The following is a 17,632-nucleotide window of genomic DNA, read 5'->3' on the forward strand; positions in this document are numbered from 1 at the left end:
TAAGGAACTCACATCAGTTCCCCCTTACTCTGGAGCTTGGCACCCGAACCAAGCCCTTCCCAGATGATCTATGTACAGTTAAAACTCATGTGCCAAAATAAAGACTCCAGGCCTGTGTCTGCAGTTTGCCTTGGCTGCATGGAGGAGTCTCCTCACTGTGGGTGGTGGGGGAAGGATAGAGGAAAGAGAAGTTTGGTCTTCCACAGCCTCAATAAATTGTCCTCATGATCTGAATTCTGTCCCTTGCTGGGCTCCTAGAAAGGGAGAGGCAGGCAAGGTTATCAGTGCTGGTGGTCTCACTGCTCCCATCGAGATCAGCAGTGCATCCTTAATAAAAACAGTAAAAATCACACTGTGATCACCATGTGCTGACACAGTTTGATAGCAATATCCTCATTTCCATGGCTGTGGAAGCCCTGTCCCCAGCATGCTTCCATTTGCACAAATTCTGCATTTCAGCAGGGGAAAAAAAAGGCACGGGAGCTGAAATGAATGAGCTGAACAAATGAATAAAAGGTTGACAATTGAAGCAAATAAGAGAATGAAAAGCTCTGGTAGAGCACTCCTCCTCTGATGCTGGTGAGGAGCTGCTGATTGGCACCAGCACAGAGCACAGCCCTTGTACCCTGGGACTGTCAAACATCACATTTGGAGCTGGCCTGACACAGCAGGCTGAGGACCAGGAACAGCTCTGTGTGCAGATGTTATTTCCACGAGTTTCTAAAAGTATTTCCCAGCTGACAGAACTCATCTCAGGCCACAGCTAATGAGCACATTAATTAAGGTAATGGATCCTCTGCAGTATTTGTGGAAGCCCCAGGGATGATTAAGCAGTGCCCAGAGAGAATTGTTTCTCCATCAGGGGCAAATTCTCCCTTCAGTTGTGACAGAGTTCTCCAGGAAAACTCCTCTTTAGCTGTGAAAGATGGGATTCCTGTCCCCCTGAGCCTGCCTGGCCCTCAGGGATGCAGGAATTCACGTGCAGGGATGCAGTTGCCACCATTCAGGCACTTCCACTCACTGTGATAATTGCATTTTTTTGGTAGCAATTTTTGTATATTTGCCTGGTTTAGTGGGGGAATGAGGCTTATGTGCCTGCCCTGCTTCTAATCCCTTGAGGAGCTCCCCAAATTTCACCCAAATTTGATTTTCAGCAAGGTGAAAGATAAAGGACAGGCCAGCCCTGCAAGTCCAGTGTAAATAAATGTGCAGCTAAGGAAAAAAAGCCACAAATCAATGCCTGAGAGAGGATATTGAGGAGCTAATCAGATGTCAGTGGTGGTTTTCAGAGATTCACAGAATATTCTGAGTTGGAGAGGGCCACAAAGATCCATGAATCCAACTCTTAATGAATGGGATTTGTTGCTCCCTGAGCCCATCTGAGCCTGGAGCCACAGCAGGGCTGGAGCAGACAGGAGGGAAAATTTGGGAGCACCCAAAATGTGTTCCAGAGCTGAACCCTCTGTGTTTGTGCATCACCACAGCAGCCCCAGAGGTTTCCATCTGAGGGCTCATTTATGCTCAGATTTTGAAGGAATCCCCCCTAACCTTGTCCCTGCCCAGCATCCTGCAGCCTGAGGCGGCTCAGGGGCTGGGACAAGCTCAGCTCTGGTTGTTTCCATCTAGCTGCTCTGTGTATGAAATGGAAAATTTGGCATGTCCTAAGGCTCCTCTTATTGTTGGTTGGTTATTTAGCACCTTGGGGAAGCAAATGGCATCAAATTTTTGCATGTGGATGAGTGGGGTTTTTTTTTCTCCTCAGGGAGTTCATTGCTTTTGGAGAAAAAAAAGTTATTTCTTTTTAACTTGTGCTCTAGCCCAGTTTGAGCGTGTCTCTCTTTCATAACTGTGTCTCTGTGCCTTTCACAGACTTTGGATTGAGCAACTGTGCAGGAATTTTGGGTTATTCTGATCCCTTCAGCACCCAGTGTGGGAGCCCAGCATATGCAGCCCCTGAACTCCTGGCAAGGAAGAAGTACGGGCCCAAAATAGACGTTTGGTCCATGTGAGTTCCTCCTTGGGTTTGGAATTTAAAGAGCAGGGGCATCTCCAGCTGGATCAGGGGAGATGCTCTCAGAGATGGGGCATCAACCCTGTAATAGCTGGCAGGCATTAAAGATGAACTGCAGTCTCTAAAACATAATTTTTCCCTCGTTCCTGATCATTTTGGTTTCTTTTCCTGCCTGTTTTCTTTCAGTGGGGTGAACATGTATGCCATGCTGACGGGAACATTGCCCTTCACTGTGGAGCCCTTCAGCCTGAGAGCCTTGTACCAAAAGATGGTGGACAAAGAGATGAACCCCTTTCCCACCCAGCTCTCCTCAGGTAAAGCTGTTCCAGGGGATTGTGGCTCCTCAGCCGTGCTAATTGGGAAAAGCTCCTTTCTTTTTCATTGTGGCCTCTGCAAGAGCTGCAGGAGCTGATGTAGCAGAATTCCTTTTGCTTTGGCTCCTGGGCAAGCACCAAGTTGTGCTGGATATGAGAGGAGGAGCAAATCTGAAATTCTGTGGGACTGCTTTTGCACGGCAGTTGGTCACTTTTGCACATCCAGAAGATTCTAGCATGGGGTAAGGGTGGATGAAGAGATTATTTTGGAATTACAGATTCCTGGGCATTGTCCTGACTGGGGTTGGGTGACAAATAACCTGCCTCAAATAACCTCACATTTATTATGGAATAATGAGATGTGCTCAGAAAGTTATTTTGGGACAGCCACCTGGGATAACCTCTGTGTGTTCACAAAATGCAAAACAGTTGATGTATTAGTATCTCAGGAATATTAATTCCTGCTTCAGAGCCACGTCACTAGGCAACAGAATCACTTTGCAGCTTGCAGCAAGGCCACTGGCAGCATTTGGAACAAGCTGGGGTTTATTTTTTCGTGCCAACTCTGTTGTCCATGGAGAGCTCCTTCCTTCCCTGGCAGCCTGCTTGCAAAGGGCTTTTGATAAAATTAAAAGATCCTAAATGCGAAAAGGGAATGGAAACCCTTGGGAGCTGAGTCACAAGGTGAATTCTCCAAGCAGAGATTCAGGGTTCCACCTCCCACCCTGTACAAGGCCAGCCAAAAAGATAACATTGCTTTTTAGCAGGCTTGCTTTTGCTGTTTCACCCATCCCACCATTTGAGTGGAGATCAGATTTTCTCCATTTTCAGCTCACTGTGTCTCCAGGGAAGGCAGGATTTGGTTTATCCTATGGGAGCCTGGATTTGAAGAGGTGATGGCAAATGAATGGAGTAGATTTAAAGATGTTACCCTTTGCCCAAAAGGAGCCCATCAGTCCCTGAGCCCAGCCCAGGGACATGGCACAGTGTGATTTAAGGTGACATTTCTCCCTGCCACCTTAGCCTGTGGGTCACTGGGCAGCAACTCTGCTCTGGGAATTGCAGTGCTTGTTAAATTCTTGGGTTTGTGCACCTTTTATTTCAGTCAGGTCCTAATTTCCATAAATCCAGCTATAAAGCAGAGAATTTTCACAGTGAAAATTTTCACTTTGACATGCCTAGTAGGTTGTCTTTCAGTATTTAATTTCCTGGTTACTGAACACATACAGCCCCACCATGCAGAGTTATCTCTGAGCAGGAAAACACTTGGATTTGTGTGACCCACAATGCTGGCTGACCCTGAGCACCCAGAGCAACCTGTGCAGCAAAACAGGGACATTTTGGAGCTGCTGTTTGATTTTCCCACTTGGGAGCCTGTTTCTCATGAAGCCTCTTGAACAGCAGCTCTCTGGGTATTGATTTTAGCTGAGCAGAGGTCACTGGGTGTTCACCTTGCATATTTTCATTTTCCTTCATATTTTTTTTCCCTGGGGAAATCATTTTGCATGATGGATGGATGGAAGCTTCCAGGAGGGAATTTTCACCCCAAAATTGGCTTTTCCCAGCCTGAATCTGTTGATCTGTGGCACTTCACAAGCTTCATTTAATTAGCTTGCCTTTTGGCAAGGGTGGGGGTGGAGAAGTAGGATTTTTTAAAGGAGATTTTGGGTGATTTGGAGACCAAGCATGGTGATGATGAAGGAGGGAGTGTGGGTTTGGGGATAGGGATTTTTGTGGCTCAGAGCCAATGGGACTGGAAACCAATGTGAGGTTTTTAACACAGACACTGGAGCAAGAGGGGATTCCATGGGAGAACAAGGGTTTGTTGTTTGCTGGGATGGGGTGAAGAAAGGGCACCCCAGGCACACAGAGAGCAGCTTCCAGCAAGGTTGGGAATTTGGATGTGGGCTCTTCCTGCTGCTCTGCCACATGGCTGCTGCAGGATAATAACAGAAATGCTGGAGAGTATTTGAGTAAAGCATCTCCCTTAAATCAGTGGTTTGTGAAGAGAAAGATTAAAAAAAAAAACCAGCTGAACTGGTAAATACAGAGTAGGAAGCCTCTCTTGCACATCTAAGCTTCTTGACACAGAGTTTGTCCAGCTGAAACCTGATTTTTGCAGGGTATTGTACACTGAGGTTGCTCAGGTTGGTGGGTGTTGTCACTTGTTGGGTCTAACCCTGATTTATTTAGGGAGAAACCATCCCTTCCTCCTCCTCCACCATCCCCATCCTGTCCCATCCCATGCGGTGCTTTATTCTCCTTAAATTGCACCTAGGAGCAGTGAAATCATTGATATTTGATAACTGAGGATTAATAATCCTTGATAATTTGAGGAATAAAGACGAGACCTAGCTGAAACAGAGTTGATTTTCAGCTCAGAGGGGCTCTTCTTGTGAGGTTTCAGGCAGATCACTTGATTTCATTGCTCCTAATCAAGTAAGAAGCACGTGGCTTAAAAATTGAGGGTTTTTGGAGGAAACTCAGGAGGAGTGGTTGAATGTCATTGGAAGTTGAAGGTTCAGGAGAGCAAAGCAAAGCCTGTTAATTTTGCTGCACTCTTTTTAATTTGGCTAAAACTTTCTGCAGCTGATTGTAGGTTGGTTGGGAGCCAGAGAATTTATCCTTGTCATGTCAAGGGGAGCCAAATTTGCTGTGTCTTCCTTCCCAGGTCTGCATCCCCTCCCTTCCACTCACCCCTGGTCCTTCTCCTTCTGCTTGGATCCAGGGATTTGTCTCTGACCTGGCTCCAGCCTCTCATGTGGGAATTAAATGAATTAAATGTTGCCTCACCTGCTCCAAAACTTCAAATGAGCTCTGTGCCAAAAATGCCTTTTCTGCTCTCATTGGATATAAAATAAATGCATTAAATAATGTCTATAAATCATTGTGGCTGTAAATCATTGTTTGTTTCAATTACTAATCCCTTATCAGTGCTTCTGTTTTCTCAAGGACATGGGAGCAGGCAGTAAGGGAATTTTTGTTCCTTTTTAGTGTGCTTTTGCTCAGGGTGCACACCTGTGTTAACTCACCTCCTGTGCCAGTCCCAGAGCTGATTTTTGGGGTTTTCCCTCCATCTCTTCACAGCTGCCATCAACTTCCTGCGCTCTCTGCTGGAGCCAGACCCTGCCAAGAGACCAAACATCCAGCAGGCCCTGGCAAACAGATGGCTCAATGAGAACTACCCTGGCAGGGCACCACCCAATGTCACCTACCCAAACAGGTACAGCAGGGAGGGGAGGGGAAAACCTGCCAGCATGGCCCTGGTGTTCCAGCTCCACTCGTGTCACACATCCTAGGGACTGTGGATCCATCCTAGAAGTCGTGGAGATTGGCCCTGGGATGCTTGAAATGGCCAAGAGCAAGGATGGATGGATGGATGGATGGATGGATGTCAAGCAGCTTGGGTGCCTAGGGGTATCACTGGACCCATCCCCAGAAATGTGGGCCTGTAATCCCCAGGATATAAAGGTGGCCCCTGTGATGAATTGTTTCCAAGGGAGGAGAACAGGCAGAGCCATTCTCTCAATATCACTCTATTGTATTCATATTTCTAGAGTGCCATACCACCTCGGTGTTTTCTTATGGTTGCAGTTCTTCACAGCACAGACTCCTTCTTCTGCACACAATTCCTTCTTAGTCAGAACCCCTTCCAAGCTCTCCCTGACTGGCCAACCCACCCCCTTTTATCCCAGTTATCTTCACTGGCCACAGATGCAGCCCATCAACAACAACTGGGACTGGGGCAAGGCCTATGTACAGATATTCAAGTACTATATTTCCCCCTTTCCTTTTACTTACAGATATTCAAGTACAATACAGATATTTTACTAGGACTCAAAGGCCACCTCTACTATATCACTCCCCTCCAAATTTAGGGGACATGTGAATCTGTAAAGAGTAAAAGCCTTTAAAGAGATTCTCTCATTTTTTAAAATTAATACCACTTTTGTTTCATTAGTTGATGTCCCATGCTTGACTTACTTAGGCTTTGTCATACTGGAGCTTTACAGGGAGAAAAACCTGCAAAGTTTTAAATATTTAAAGGTGTGGCCTGGCTCCTTTTGAGCTTGTCTCAGAAAGCACCACTGGAGTCAGCTTCCATGGAATTTCTCCAATTTTTCCTTAGTGTGCAGCTATGGATAAGGTGTGGTGAAATGGTGTGTGAAAAACCCACTGCTGAATTTGCAAAGGATTAATTCCTCTCTTAATCAGCACAGAAGATGTTCTTGCAGTGCCCTTCCACTCCTGTGGGGGTAACTCCCATTGTCCCCAAGACAGGAGCGTGGCAGGAAGGGAAGAGCATGGAGATAAGGTGGGAGAACAGCAGAAGTTGCATTTTCAGGAGAATATTTTCCCAGGCTTTTTATAAGCTTGCTTTTGTTGAAGAAATTCCCTGAAGGCAAGCAAAAATTTTCCCATTTTGCTGAGCGCTTCCAGTCGAAATTGCTTGGATTTCTTTTGCTGCCCAGATGTCTCAACGTGCAGTGGCCAAGATAAGTTTTGCTTTTGAACTTGTGCAAAAAAGACCCAACCCCATTAGGCATTCCTTAGGGGCAGAAGGAGTGTTCATAGGCACAGGGAACAAAGGGAATGAGTTATTTGAGACTTCCCAGGCTGTGTTTGACATCTTGTCTGAGCCCTGTCCATCAGAGAGCCCAGGCAGGAGTGGGGAAAATGGGGAGGAATCTTGAAAAATATCACCCTCTGATATTAGGCTTGGTATTAGGAGTGAGGAATATCCTCGAGGAACAGCTGGAACCCAGCACTTCTCTGGAGATGGCTGCGAGCTGGTGGTACCTCTGGGAAGCTGGCCAGCCCATTTAGAAGTCTAAATAGGAGCAGAGCTCTTTGGAAAAATCTGGTTTTAACTCAGGCTGAGCCAATGCTTTGGCATCTCCGCAAGACCTCTGTTCTGCTTTTCTCGCCTTGGCTGAGGCTGCTCCAGACTTTGGAGAGGAGAGAGACATAAACATGGCTGTGACAGCAGGGAGACAGCAGTGCTGCCATTCTGAGCTGCAGGAATAGTCCTGTGCATCCCCTTTCTCCGGCAGGAAATTCTCTGCCTAATTAGGGCAGGGGCACTGCAGCAGGTAAGGAAGGGGGTGAACCTCAGAGCAGAGCTGTCTGATTAGGAGAAAAGGGCTTTTCAGAGAGCCAGATTTTTGGCTGGATTTTACCTCTTTTCCTTCAAAACCAGCTCATCTTCATGATTTTCAGTGGTCAGGTGTAGGGGAACAAGTGGCCTGAGCATCGATCACGGTGCCGTTTCCCATCAGGGATGGACAGAGTGAACAGAATTCTGTTAATTCCCGCAGTTCCTGTGCTCCCAGATTATCTGTCCTTTCCCTGCCTGGCTTTCCTGGGTCAAAACATTTTGCCCTCAGGTCAAATGCAGTGTTCTCTTGGGGGATCAGAGCCTGTCAGCACAGAAAGTCTCAATAACCAGGGTTCAGTAGGGTTCAAAGGGTTCAATAGGGTTCAAACCCTCAATAACCAGGAAATTCTTAGTAGCCAGGGTTCCAACACCTGCCTGGTCCTGGGAGAAGGGAATTAATCACCCCCAATTACTGAGCCCTTGGGGGCCTCTTCTTGGGTGTTCTGCCCTGCAGAGGACACCCCAAAAACCCTGTTGTGTCTCTCCCTGTGCAGGATTCACCTGGAGGACCTGAGCCAGAGCGTGCTGCTGCACATGACTGAGAAGCTGGGCTACAAGAACAGCGATGTGATCAACACCGTGCTGTCCAACAGGGCCAGCCACACCCTGGCCATCTATTTCCTGCTCAACAAGAAGCTGGAGCGCTACCTGGCCAGCCTCAGGGTGAGGAGGGGACAAAAAGGCTGCAGGTGGCCTGGCTTGGTGGCATTGGGTCTCCCGGGATTACAGAAAATTCCAAGGACAATCCATTGGGAAGTGCCCCTGTGTTGGGTTAGTTCTGCTGCTTGGAATGCCAGTCACACAATTTATGGAGTCAGGACATCAGGAAGAAGCTTAAGAGCTCTTAAACTTATTTAGGTTTGAAGTGAAAAGTCAGCTGAAAGTTTTACCTGAAGCATAGCACAGACCTTCCAATCTGACAACAGCATCTCAGTCCTCTCCTTCCCTCAGTCCTTTCACATTGCCACAATGATATTTACAATGTAATGGACCAAATCCATCATCCCTGTGAGCTGATGCCCCTCCACTGAATGCCAGGAGTGGGTGCAGTCCATTAAGCAGTAATTAAACCTTGGTGCTCTCTAATTATCTCACATATTTGACTTTTCTGTGCTTTTGTCTCTGCAGAAGGCTGAAGGCCAGGACAGTGTTTGCCACAAGAACCAGCTGTACCAGATAGAAAAATACAAGGCCAATAAAGACTCCTATGAGGTAAAGCTCAGCAAAGCTTGGTGCAGTGCTTTGAGAGCAGATTGAATTTGAGCATCCTTGGTGATGGTGATTCAAGTGATGGGATTGTGGAGAAAAGAAACCTGTGGTCCTGCCTGTGCAGGACAAATAAATCCCTTTCAAAGAAAGAAACAGTGACCCCCAAGAGAGGAACTAGAAAGGGTGACTTTCAGGGTTTTTAAAGAAATTAAATATTTTTAACTCTCTGTTTAGCAAAATAATGCAAACACAGGGGGCTCCACTGTTTCATTCTGGGGTGCAAAAAGATGAAAACTGAGTGTTCTGGAGGCTCTGAGCCCTTGGTGCTGCAGGACAGAGAGCTGGGTGGCAGCCAGGGTGACCCTCTGGTGTCCTGGGCCAACCCTGCCTTGGCTGCCAGCAGCAGTGAGGCTGGACTAGCACAGCACTCTGCAAAGTCAATTTTCCCTGCTCCTTAGCAGAGGGGATGTGGGCTCAGCCTCTGCATCATGAAGGAATTCCCCTGGGCAGACAAGAGATTTAACCTTTTGCTCTGTCGCTCTCCAGTCCTCTTGCCTGCAAGCAGAGAAGGTATTTTGTATGAAATCCTGGCTGGGTTTCTCTTCCCTGGCTGATTCTTTGCCAAGCACTAAAATTACAGGAGTAATGTGAGCTGTGCAAGTGTTCCCTGCCAGCACAAAGAGCAGCATTCTTGGGGAGGCTGCCTGTTCCAAAGGCTGCTCCTCAGCCCTGGATTGATTATCTAATTGCAGGGGCAGATCTGTGTCGGGGCTGGTTTTGTTTATTATAAAGGCAAGCTGAACTGCAAGCCAGATGGAAATATCAGGGCAAAGCACTTACTCTTTTCTCGAATAAATCAAAACCTTCTTGCTGGGAATGGACCAGCAGTGGGTAGACCAGATGAATGTGACATTTCACAAAGCTCTCACAACTTCCTCGAACTGTTCCCTAGAAACAGGGGCAGCAGCTGGGGGTGAAGGCTCCAGATCCTGCCTGGAGCATCCTGGCAGGGGCTGGAGATGGGCTCTGGGGTCCCTCTCACCCCGTGCTCTGCTTCCACAGGGGTTTCTGTCACTGTAGCTGTGCTCACAGGAGGAATTGGGAGCACTGGTCCCCAGGGAGCAAGCTGCAGGTTGCCATGGAAATAGGAGGGGGAGGCATGGTCAGCTCCAGCTCCAGCTCCAGCTCCAGCAGAATTTCTCCCACCTCTCTCCAACCATGGGAAATGAGGATTTGGCTTCAGGAGAGGCTGCCAGCAGCTGGGCAGGCAGGGGGAAAAGGGCAGTGCTTGTGTCCTGCCCCTCTTCTCCTGCTGCAGGCTGGGCAGGGGCAGGCAGGCAGGACTCTGTGTTCTCTCCATCTCTTTATTTGTGGACGGGGACTCCGGAGGAATGGCTGTCCCTGCAGGGGAGCTCGGAGGACTCACAGGTGGAATTTGCAATTTTGAACAGCTGCTGTCCTTGTCCTGTCCCCGTGCCAGACGTGGCCAAGGCAAACACCCTTGATCTGCCTTTCAGATCCATTGCTGGGGCTCAGAGCAGGTTTGAGGGTCAAGGTCAGGACAGGAAATAGCAGAGGATGATGTAATTCCCAACCTATTCAAGCACAGCATACCGGTGCAGCTCCTGCACTGTGGGACACAGCAGTGCAGGGGGAACTTCTGCAACCCCCCTGAATGAAATCTTCCTTCCCTTTCCAAATACAACTGAGTGGCACCTTGGGATTCAGGTCCTGAGCCACGTTAGCACTTTCAGAAACACCCCTAAGACCATTTGCAGTGCTCATCCAGCGTGAAGAAATTAATTGGCAGCACCGGATATGTGAATTTCCTTTGCCAGGGCTGCTTTCATTGTGTGGAGTGGCTGGCTCAGAGAATGTGCCAGCAGGGCGAGGGCAAAGGCAGGAGCACTTGGCAGGTGAGGAGCTGCAGCTTGGCTCCTGCACCATCAGACTAAAACCACTGCAGGCATGGAACATCCAGAGGCTCAGGGTGAGCTGCACACCTTCCCCCTGGCTGCTGGGCCAGGTGGTGTAGTGGTTACCAATAATAATAATAATTAGCATTATTAGCAGTGTTCTTGCTGCTGCTGCTGGTTTTGGTGTTGTTGCCACCTCACCCTCACTAGGATGAAGTGCCTGACCCACAGTGTGGCTGCAAGCCTGGCTCCAATGGATGGGCACCTCCAGAGGTGGGCAGCTCCACCAGGGGCTCCTTGGCGGCTGTGGAAGGGTCAGGCAGCTGCAGCCAGCCAGAGGGAGAGGAATTGCAGGGGATGAGGGATGGAAGGGGGCAAAAACACACAAGCACAAAGGGAGGCTCCTCCAGTGAGGAGGATCTCAGGTTCTTCTTCTCCCAAGTCAACCATTTCACTATTAAATCCAAAAGCTTTGGTCTGGGAGTCACTGAAGGTCTTCTTTCCAACTTTGCAACTCCTGAAAGGTTGATGAGCCCAGCAGTGCCAGACATGGTCCATGCAGGGAGCCAGGCTCCATCTGAGCTGGGAATGTTCATAATAAGTCCAGATTTTTGCCTCTTCATGTCCATCTTGCTTCCAGAGCTGTTTAGTGGTCCAGAAGAATCTTCTGCATCTTTCTTTTCCTCTCTCAGGTGTTTTTATGCACTTCACTTTGAGGGTTTTCATAGACTCCACATCAGTGAGCTTGCACAAGAAAATCAAGAGTGGCAGTGCATAATTACCAGACAAAACAGGCACATAATTGGGGGAAGGAACTTTCCGTCACTTTTTAAAAAGACTTGTACTTGCAGTGACCTTCTAATCAGATGAGCAAAACATGTTGCTTAAATGAGAACTGTGACCAAAAAAACAACCCCAAACCAATCAAAATATTTTTTAAATGTGGAATAAGGCTTTGGGCTTCCGTGGAAATCAGTGGCAGGTAAAGGGTGTTAAGCAGTTTGCTGAAAGAAGAAGCAATGAATTTTCCCTGTAAAACAGTGCTTTGAAAATTGGCTTCCCCTTCAGAGTCCTACTCCCAGGGTCTGTTTTTCCTCTGTCATCACTGGAGATCAAACCTATCTTCTTCTTGCAATTCCTCCTTCAGCTGCCTTCTCCATCATAGCCAGGAGTTATGGCTCAGGGAAGGGATGGCTCAATAATTTTCTCCCCTTCCATGTCTTGTGCAGTTGCAGAGATGCTGTAAAAGCAAGGGCTGTGTTCCTCCAGATCTTGTCTGGACAGAACAGAAATGACTCAAAGGCTTTAAACTTCTTTAAAACCTTGCAGCTCACCTTCTTAAATCTCAGAGGGAGTGGAGTAAAGAGAAATCAAAGGGAGTTTTTTGGTGCTTAAGTAGGGTATTTCAGGTATGGAGGAGCACGAGCCTTCACCTGCTTTCTCCAAGAGAAAAGTTTTCCTTTTCCTTTCATTTTCCAAGACCTGCCTGAATGGCAGCACAGATGAGAGCCATGAAATCATGGCAAACTGATCAGAGGCAAATGAGACATTGAGGATTTAGTTACTCTAAGTTCCTTGTGATTAATCCACCTTGTAGGTCTGGGGGTCACTGCAACTTCCCTTGAGTAAACCAAACTGTTCTTGTTTGTTTTACAACCTAAAGGACAAAAAACTCAAAGAGCAAGAAAAGAAAGGGGAGATCCTTCACCGTCACCTCCCAAAGAAAACTGAGAAAAGTCCAGTTTCATATAGACAGCCTTCTTCCTGTCTTATCTCACAGATCCAGAACACCAAGGCTCTGCTGAAGGACCGGAAAGTCGCCAAGGCCGGGGGTCCGGACAAAGGTCAGTGGGACAAAGGCCATGCTGGGTCTGTGTGTGCATGTTAGATGTGGTGGTTTTGAGCCTGCCCTGTCCTGTCTGGTGGTTTTAAGCCTGCCCTGTGTGCTGTGGTGGTTTTGAGCCTGCCCTGAGCTGTGTGTGTCTGTTTGTGAGTAAAAACTCCGGGTTTGCCTTCCCTGCCGCTCCGGGGGTGGTGTGGGAAAGGAGCCTGGATAATGTCAGCGCACGTGGAGTGAAATGCCCTGAGGAATCCATGGTGGTGCTCAGCACTCAGGAGCCCTCCCTGTCTGTGTTTGACAGGATTCCTGCAGTGCTTTAGCAAGGCAGCTTCTTCCCCTGTTTACACGTCCTCACACGAAATCCTCCGCGCTCACGCTGCTGTTTTGAAAGCATCACCACCCACCCCGGATCAGTGAGGAACCAGAGCTGGTAGCCAAGCTCCTTCCCACCAGCCCCTGTTTTCCTCAGAGGGGGCTAAGGAGAATCCCTGACCTCCCTGAGGGGTCCCTGGGAGGAATGGGAAAGGGGCAGCCTCAGGGAAAGGCTGCAGGTGGGACTGCCAACATCAGCATCAGCAAAAGGAGGGGGGAAATGAGCAGGGAAAGGAAAAGATGTGACAGCCAGAGGAGAGCACAGCATTAATCACAAAGGGCAGCCTGAGAGGGCTGGGTGAAAACTGCTGGCAGAGAAAGGAGTGGAGGAAAAGAGGAGTCAGCAGGAAAAATGGGCAATGCAGACCTGGATGGGAGACACTAAGGAGCAGCAAGGTGATGTAGCCTCGTTAGATAAAGAACTAAATGAGGGGACATGGGAACATCCACAGTGATGGAAAACATTCACTGTGGTGTCAGGGAGTTATTCACAGTGGTGGTTTGTGATGCTTTCATGCTCATTGTCGTGACTTGATCATTGATCATTTGTTGTGCTCAAAGTGAGAAAAAATTGTCCAAGTCGTGTTTGTCTGGCAGCATGGGAGCCTCTGCTGCAGGGTGGCAGGAGTCCAGAGAGCTGGGCAGGAATGGGACAGAGTTCTTTTAAAAAAATGTAAAAAAAATTTTAAATGCCCATTTTGCTGATATTTGCTGTTTCTTTTGGGAGGAAGGCACAGGGGGAAGAAAATCTAGTTCATTTTTTTCCTCTTTATGTTTCTCCCTGCTTTTTTGTTCTGAAAATTATGCAGATCTCAGCTAAAGCATTTCTCTGCTTATGGAAACTATATTTTGGCACATCTTAAATAATTTCTGCCAGTTTTAGAAAGAAACTGGTCAGATTGAACTTCTTTCTACTTTTCCCAGACAAGTGTGAGATTTCATCCTGTTCATCCACAAGACCATCCCTCCACAAGAAATACACCTGAGATTGTGGCTGGGACCTGAGTGCTGGCAGAGCAGAATTATTTCAGATCCCTTTTAGATGATTTGAGACCCAGGGAACTGATGGAACAGCTTCCAGTTAATTCAATTAGGGGGGCCTGGCAGTCAGGTTGCTTGGACAGCTTTCCATCAAGGCAGCAGAACGTGCTTGCTTGTGATGAGCTTGGCATGAGGCAGTGCCAGCGTTCTGCAGGAGCTGGGCAGATCTTCTCCACGAGCTGTTTTGTTTGACTGGGCCAAATCCTGCAAAGATTTTGTGCCATTTCTTTCCAGCTCTTGCTGGAGGAAGGTTCTTGCTGAAGTTGCTGCAGCGAGTCTGTTCCAACTGTAACAGGCTGTGCTGGCCAGTGCTGCTACTCCATATTTACATGTGTGAAACCAGGGACAGATTTTGTTCCAAAATGCAAGGAGAGCCTTCAGGGATTAACTCACTGTGCTCCCCTGTGTCTCTAGGTGTGTCAGGGAATGCAGGCCCAGCAAGAGCCACACAAAGTGGTGCTGAGAAAAGAGAAATGTGAGATTTCCCAGTGTGTGTGTGGTGGTGTGGCTATAATTAATACAAACAGCTGGAGACATCTGTGCTTTTCCTTCTCAAGTGCCTGTCTGAGTTTAAGCACTTTTCCTGCCTGTGAGGAGGAGGGCAGATAAATCACCTGGGCAGCAATGGTGTTGGTAGAGAGGGTGAGGGAGTCGGGTTGTGAGTGCATCCCAGACTGTTTGCTGCATCTGGAGCATGCCCAGGTCCTGTGGCCGTGGGCAGTGCTGGTAACTGCAGTGTGCTCTCCTGCTTCCTTCTCCCCTTGCCTTGCAGACTCCAGCGGCGCCGTGAGCCCTTTCCACGAGCCCCTGGCAGCCAGGACGGGCTGTGTGACCTCCAGCTCCCTGGAATACCTGGAGGTGCAGCAGGCTCCCCCCAGGACCCCCCGGCTCCTCAAGAGGCAGGAGTCCCCGCAGCCGGAGCCGTCCCGCATCGGGGGCCGCCCCAAGGACTCCCCGCTCATCCTCAACATCGTGCACTCCTTCGAGTCAGTGGACAGGGAGGAGCAAATAGACCAGGTTTCCCCCTCTCACCAGTACAGAATTTTGGGCTCTCCGATGAATTTCCCTTATAAAAGCTCCAGTGAAAGGACACTGTCGCCGCTCTTTCCCCCGGGGAGCACGTCCCCAGTCCACCCCACCCAGGTCTCCTTCACCTATGAAGAGAAAGCATACACAGCAAAGGAAGAGGCAGTGTCCCCTACCCAGCTGGTCCCCAGCAACCCCCTGGGCAGCCCAAACTGTGTGAAAAGCAGGGGCAGGTTCCCCATGATGGGGATCGGACAGATGCTGAGGAAGAGGAACCAGAGCATGCAGTCGGTGAACGAGAAGCCCCTGGAAGCCAGGATGCCTCAGCTGCAGCAGATGAGCCCCACACAGATTTCCTTCAACACAGAGGCTCTCAGCGGCCAGTGTTAGCCTGACATCCTGGGATTTGCACTGCTCTTCTCTGGGATCTAACCTTTTTCCCCTTTGAGCAAGAAGGGAAAGCCACAGGCACGTTGCTGTCACCCCGCAGTGGTGCAGCGCAGGAGATCGGAGGTTTGCTTGCAAGGAAGGCACTGTCCTACATATTACAGTTGGAAGGAAAGGGCTCTGCTTGTGCTGTTAAGAAATATTCACATTTGGCACCTGACTGTACAGTAAAACACCCTGCAAGGCTGAGTGGATCTGTATTTTCACTGCTCTCACCTGGGTGGAAGAACCACGAGCACCGAGGTTTGGTTCCCCCAGGGAATCAGTGCCTGGCCAGAATCTGTGCTGAGACTGTCCCTGCTCCACCTGCCTGTGCCACACAGCCCGTGCTGCTGCAGGCATTGCTCCTGGGCCAGGAGAGGGGCAAATGCCAGTACTCTGCTCAAAATGAGCTTGCTGACAAGCCCTGCCGAGAAGATGGAGGTGGTAGAAAGCTTGAGTAAAGACACGAGAGATCTAGCTCAGAAAAAGTGGGAATATTGGGATTCAAAGCAGATTTTGCTGTTAATTACATAAAGTAGGTAATAACACAATCATTTTTTTTCATGAAGAAAACTGTGATTATTTAAAAACAAGTGTCATCATGTGGAAATTCACTGCATTGGTCCCTGTTAACCAAAGCAGCTTTGGACACACCTGAAGGCTTCTCTGAGGCTGCAGTGAATTAAAAAGACTTAATAAAGGACACCTGAGCCTGTACCAAGTCCATTTTATACTCCAAGATTGATAATGTAGTGATTACCAAAAATTGGGTATTGTTATCAGCAATGGAGATTGACTTTCCTAAAAGACACCATGTTCTGTATACCAGTCTTGTTTTTCTAAGTAAATGATACATCTGAGAGGTTGGCAACATCTCTTTGGTTCTGTTTCTGTCCTCAAACCATTTCCTATAAATGAGAAGGTTTAGCCAAAGACAAGGACTGCTCTTTTCTCTCCTTTGTACCACCCCTGTGTATGTGTTTATGTGTTCAGAGCATCTCAGCCCACTGAATGGGCTGCTCAGTGCTGGCAAAAGCAGCAGAGTGATGCCCAGAGCATTCCTCTCATCCCTGCATGGGGGACCTTCCCCTCAGCACTGGGCTTTGGCCCTGGAGCATCCTGGACCCTTCAGTGGGGTGAGGAGTCCCACCTCTGAGGGAGTTGTGTAAAGTAATACACTTGAAAACCCCCATATGATGAGAAAAGACAGCCCTGGAATAGTTGTATCCATTTTCAGATCATTCTGTTTATGGAGAGCACCTGTTCATCCCAAGGGGGTCATTTTAACTCCTTCATTTATAAACGTCAGAGCATTTCATTCTCTTCATGCTAAGAACACCTTTGTGCTGCCAAGCCAGTGGGCAGGGACCACTGAAAAAACAGGGATCACTGAAATCAGGGATCACTGAAATTAAGGACCACTGAAATCAGGGACCACTGAAATCAAGGATTACTGAAATCAGGGATCACTGAAATCAGGGACCACTGAAATCAGGGATCACTGAAATCCCCCCTTTGTGTTTATCAGACTCCCATACCCGAGCAGATGGCAGATGCCAACTTGAATTGCAAACTCAGTATTTTTTGGAACCCAATAAAAGGTTGGGGGAGGCAGGAAAGAGATATGTTTTGGTTTGTTTTTTTTTTTTTCATTTGTGGAAACACAGGAAATATGTGTAAGGATCAGAATGAAAACAAATGTGAAGTATTTTATTATATTTATAGAGAATATATGAGTACTACAGTGCTAAAACATAACCATTTATTCAGTATAGTCAGTAGCTATGTACAGCCCAACTGCAGTGACCACAGAAGGGACCTACTGAATATCACAGTGGAAATTCCAGGGGGGAAAAGCTGTATTTGGGATCATTATTAAATATATGTACTTTTGAAACAAGATTGCCACAGACTGCTGACTTTGTTTGCCAGGTCACTGCATAGCAAAGATAAAAACTCAGGACAGAAACTACAAGGATGGGGCTTGGAGCAGCCTGGTCTAGTGGAAGGTTGAGATCTTTTTTTGGTGTTTGCCTCAGTCTTGGCGCCAAACCCGTCATGAATGTGTTTGACAGCTGAAAATACACCTTACACTTCAGGCTGGGTGTTGGGAAAAGAGCAGTTCTGAGCTTTGGAATGGAAACACCTCTGTGGGGCCTTTCTGAGCTGCTGTGAAGCACTTACAGGAGGGTTTTGCAAACTGGCTGATCACTGGGCAGCAGTTCAGGAGCCAGAGTGGTAAGAGTGGTTTTGTTCAGGCTCTTCTGCCTAGAAAAACAGGTGTTGGATTTATTCAGTGAGAAGGAGCAGGAATCA

General features: G+C 48.1%; 1 protein-coding gene across 2 annotated transcripts in view; it reads left to right on the forward strand.

Annotated features, from left to right (window-relative positions):
- HUNK (hormonally up-regulated Neu-associated kinase) overlaps positions 1 to 16,191 on the forward strand; it is a 36,759-nt gene extending 20,568 nt beyond the window's left edge. Inside the window, exons 4-10 of one of the 2 annotated variants that reach the window (XM_074530661.1) lie at positions 1,870 to 2,005; positions 2,198 to 2,325; positions 5,413 to 5,548; positions 7,978 to 8,146; positions 8,612 to 8,695; positions 12,272 to 12,452; positions 14,634 to 16,191. In XM_074530661.1, coding sequence (XP_074386762.1) covers positions 1,870 to 2,005; positions 2,198 to 2,325; positions 5,413 to 5,548; positions 7,978 to 8,146; positions 8,612 to 8,695; positions 12,272 to 12,452; positions 14,634 to 15,277 — 1,478 coding nt within the window. In that variant the 3' untranslated portion in view covers positions 15,278 to 16,191. The remainder of the gene's footprint in view (positions 1 to 1,869; positions 2,006 to 2,197; positions 2,326 to 5,412; positions 5,549 to 7,977; positions 8,147 to 8,611; positions 8,696 to 12,271; positions 12,453 to 14,633) is intronic. The other variant, XM_074530671.1, reaches the window with a different exon arrangement.
- The last annotated feature ends 1,441 nt before the right edge of the window (positions 16,192 to 17,632 follow it).

Source organism: Zonotrichia albicollis, chromosome 2 (assembly GCF_047830755.1).
Source record: "Zonotrichia albicollis isolate bZonAlb1 chromosome 2, bZonAlb1.hap1, whole genome shotgun sequence".
Classification (NCBI taxonomy): Eukaryota; Metazoa; Chordata; class Aves; order Passeriformes; family Passerellidae; genus Zonotrichia; species Zonotrichia albicollis.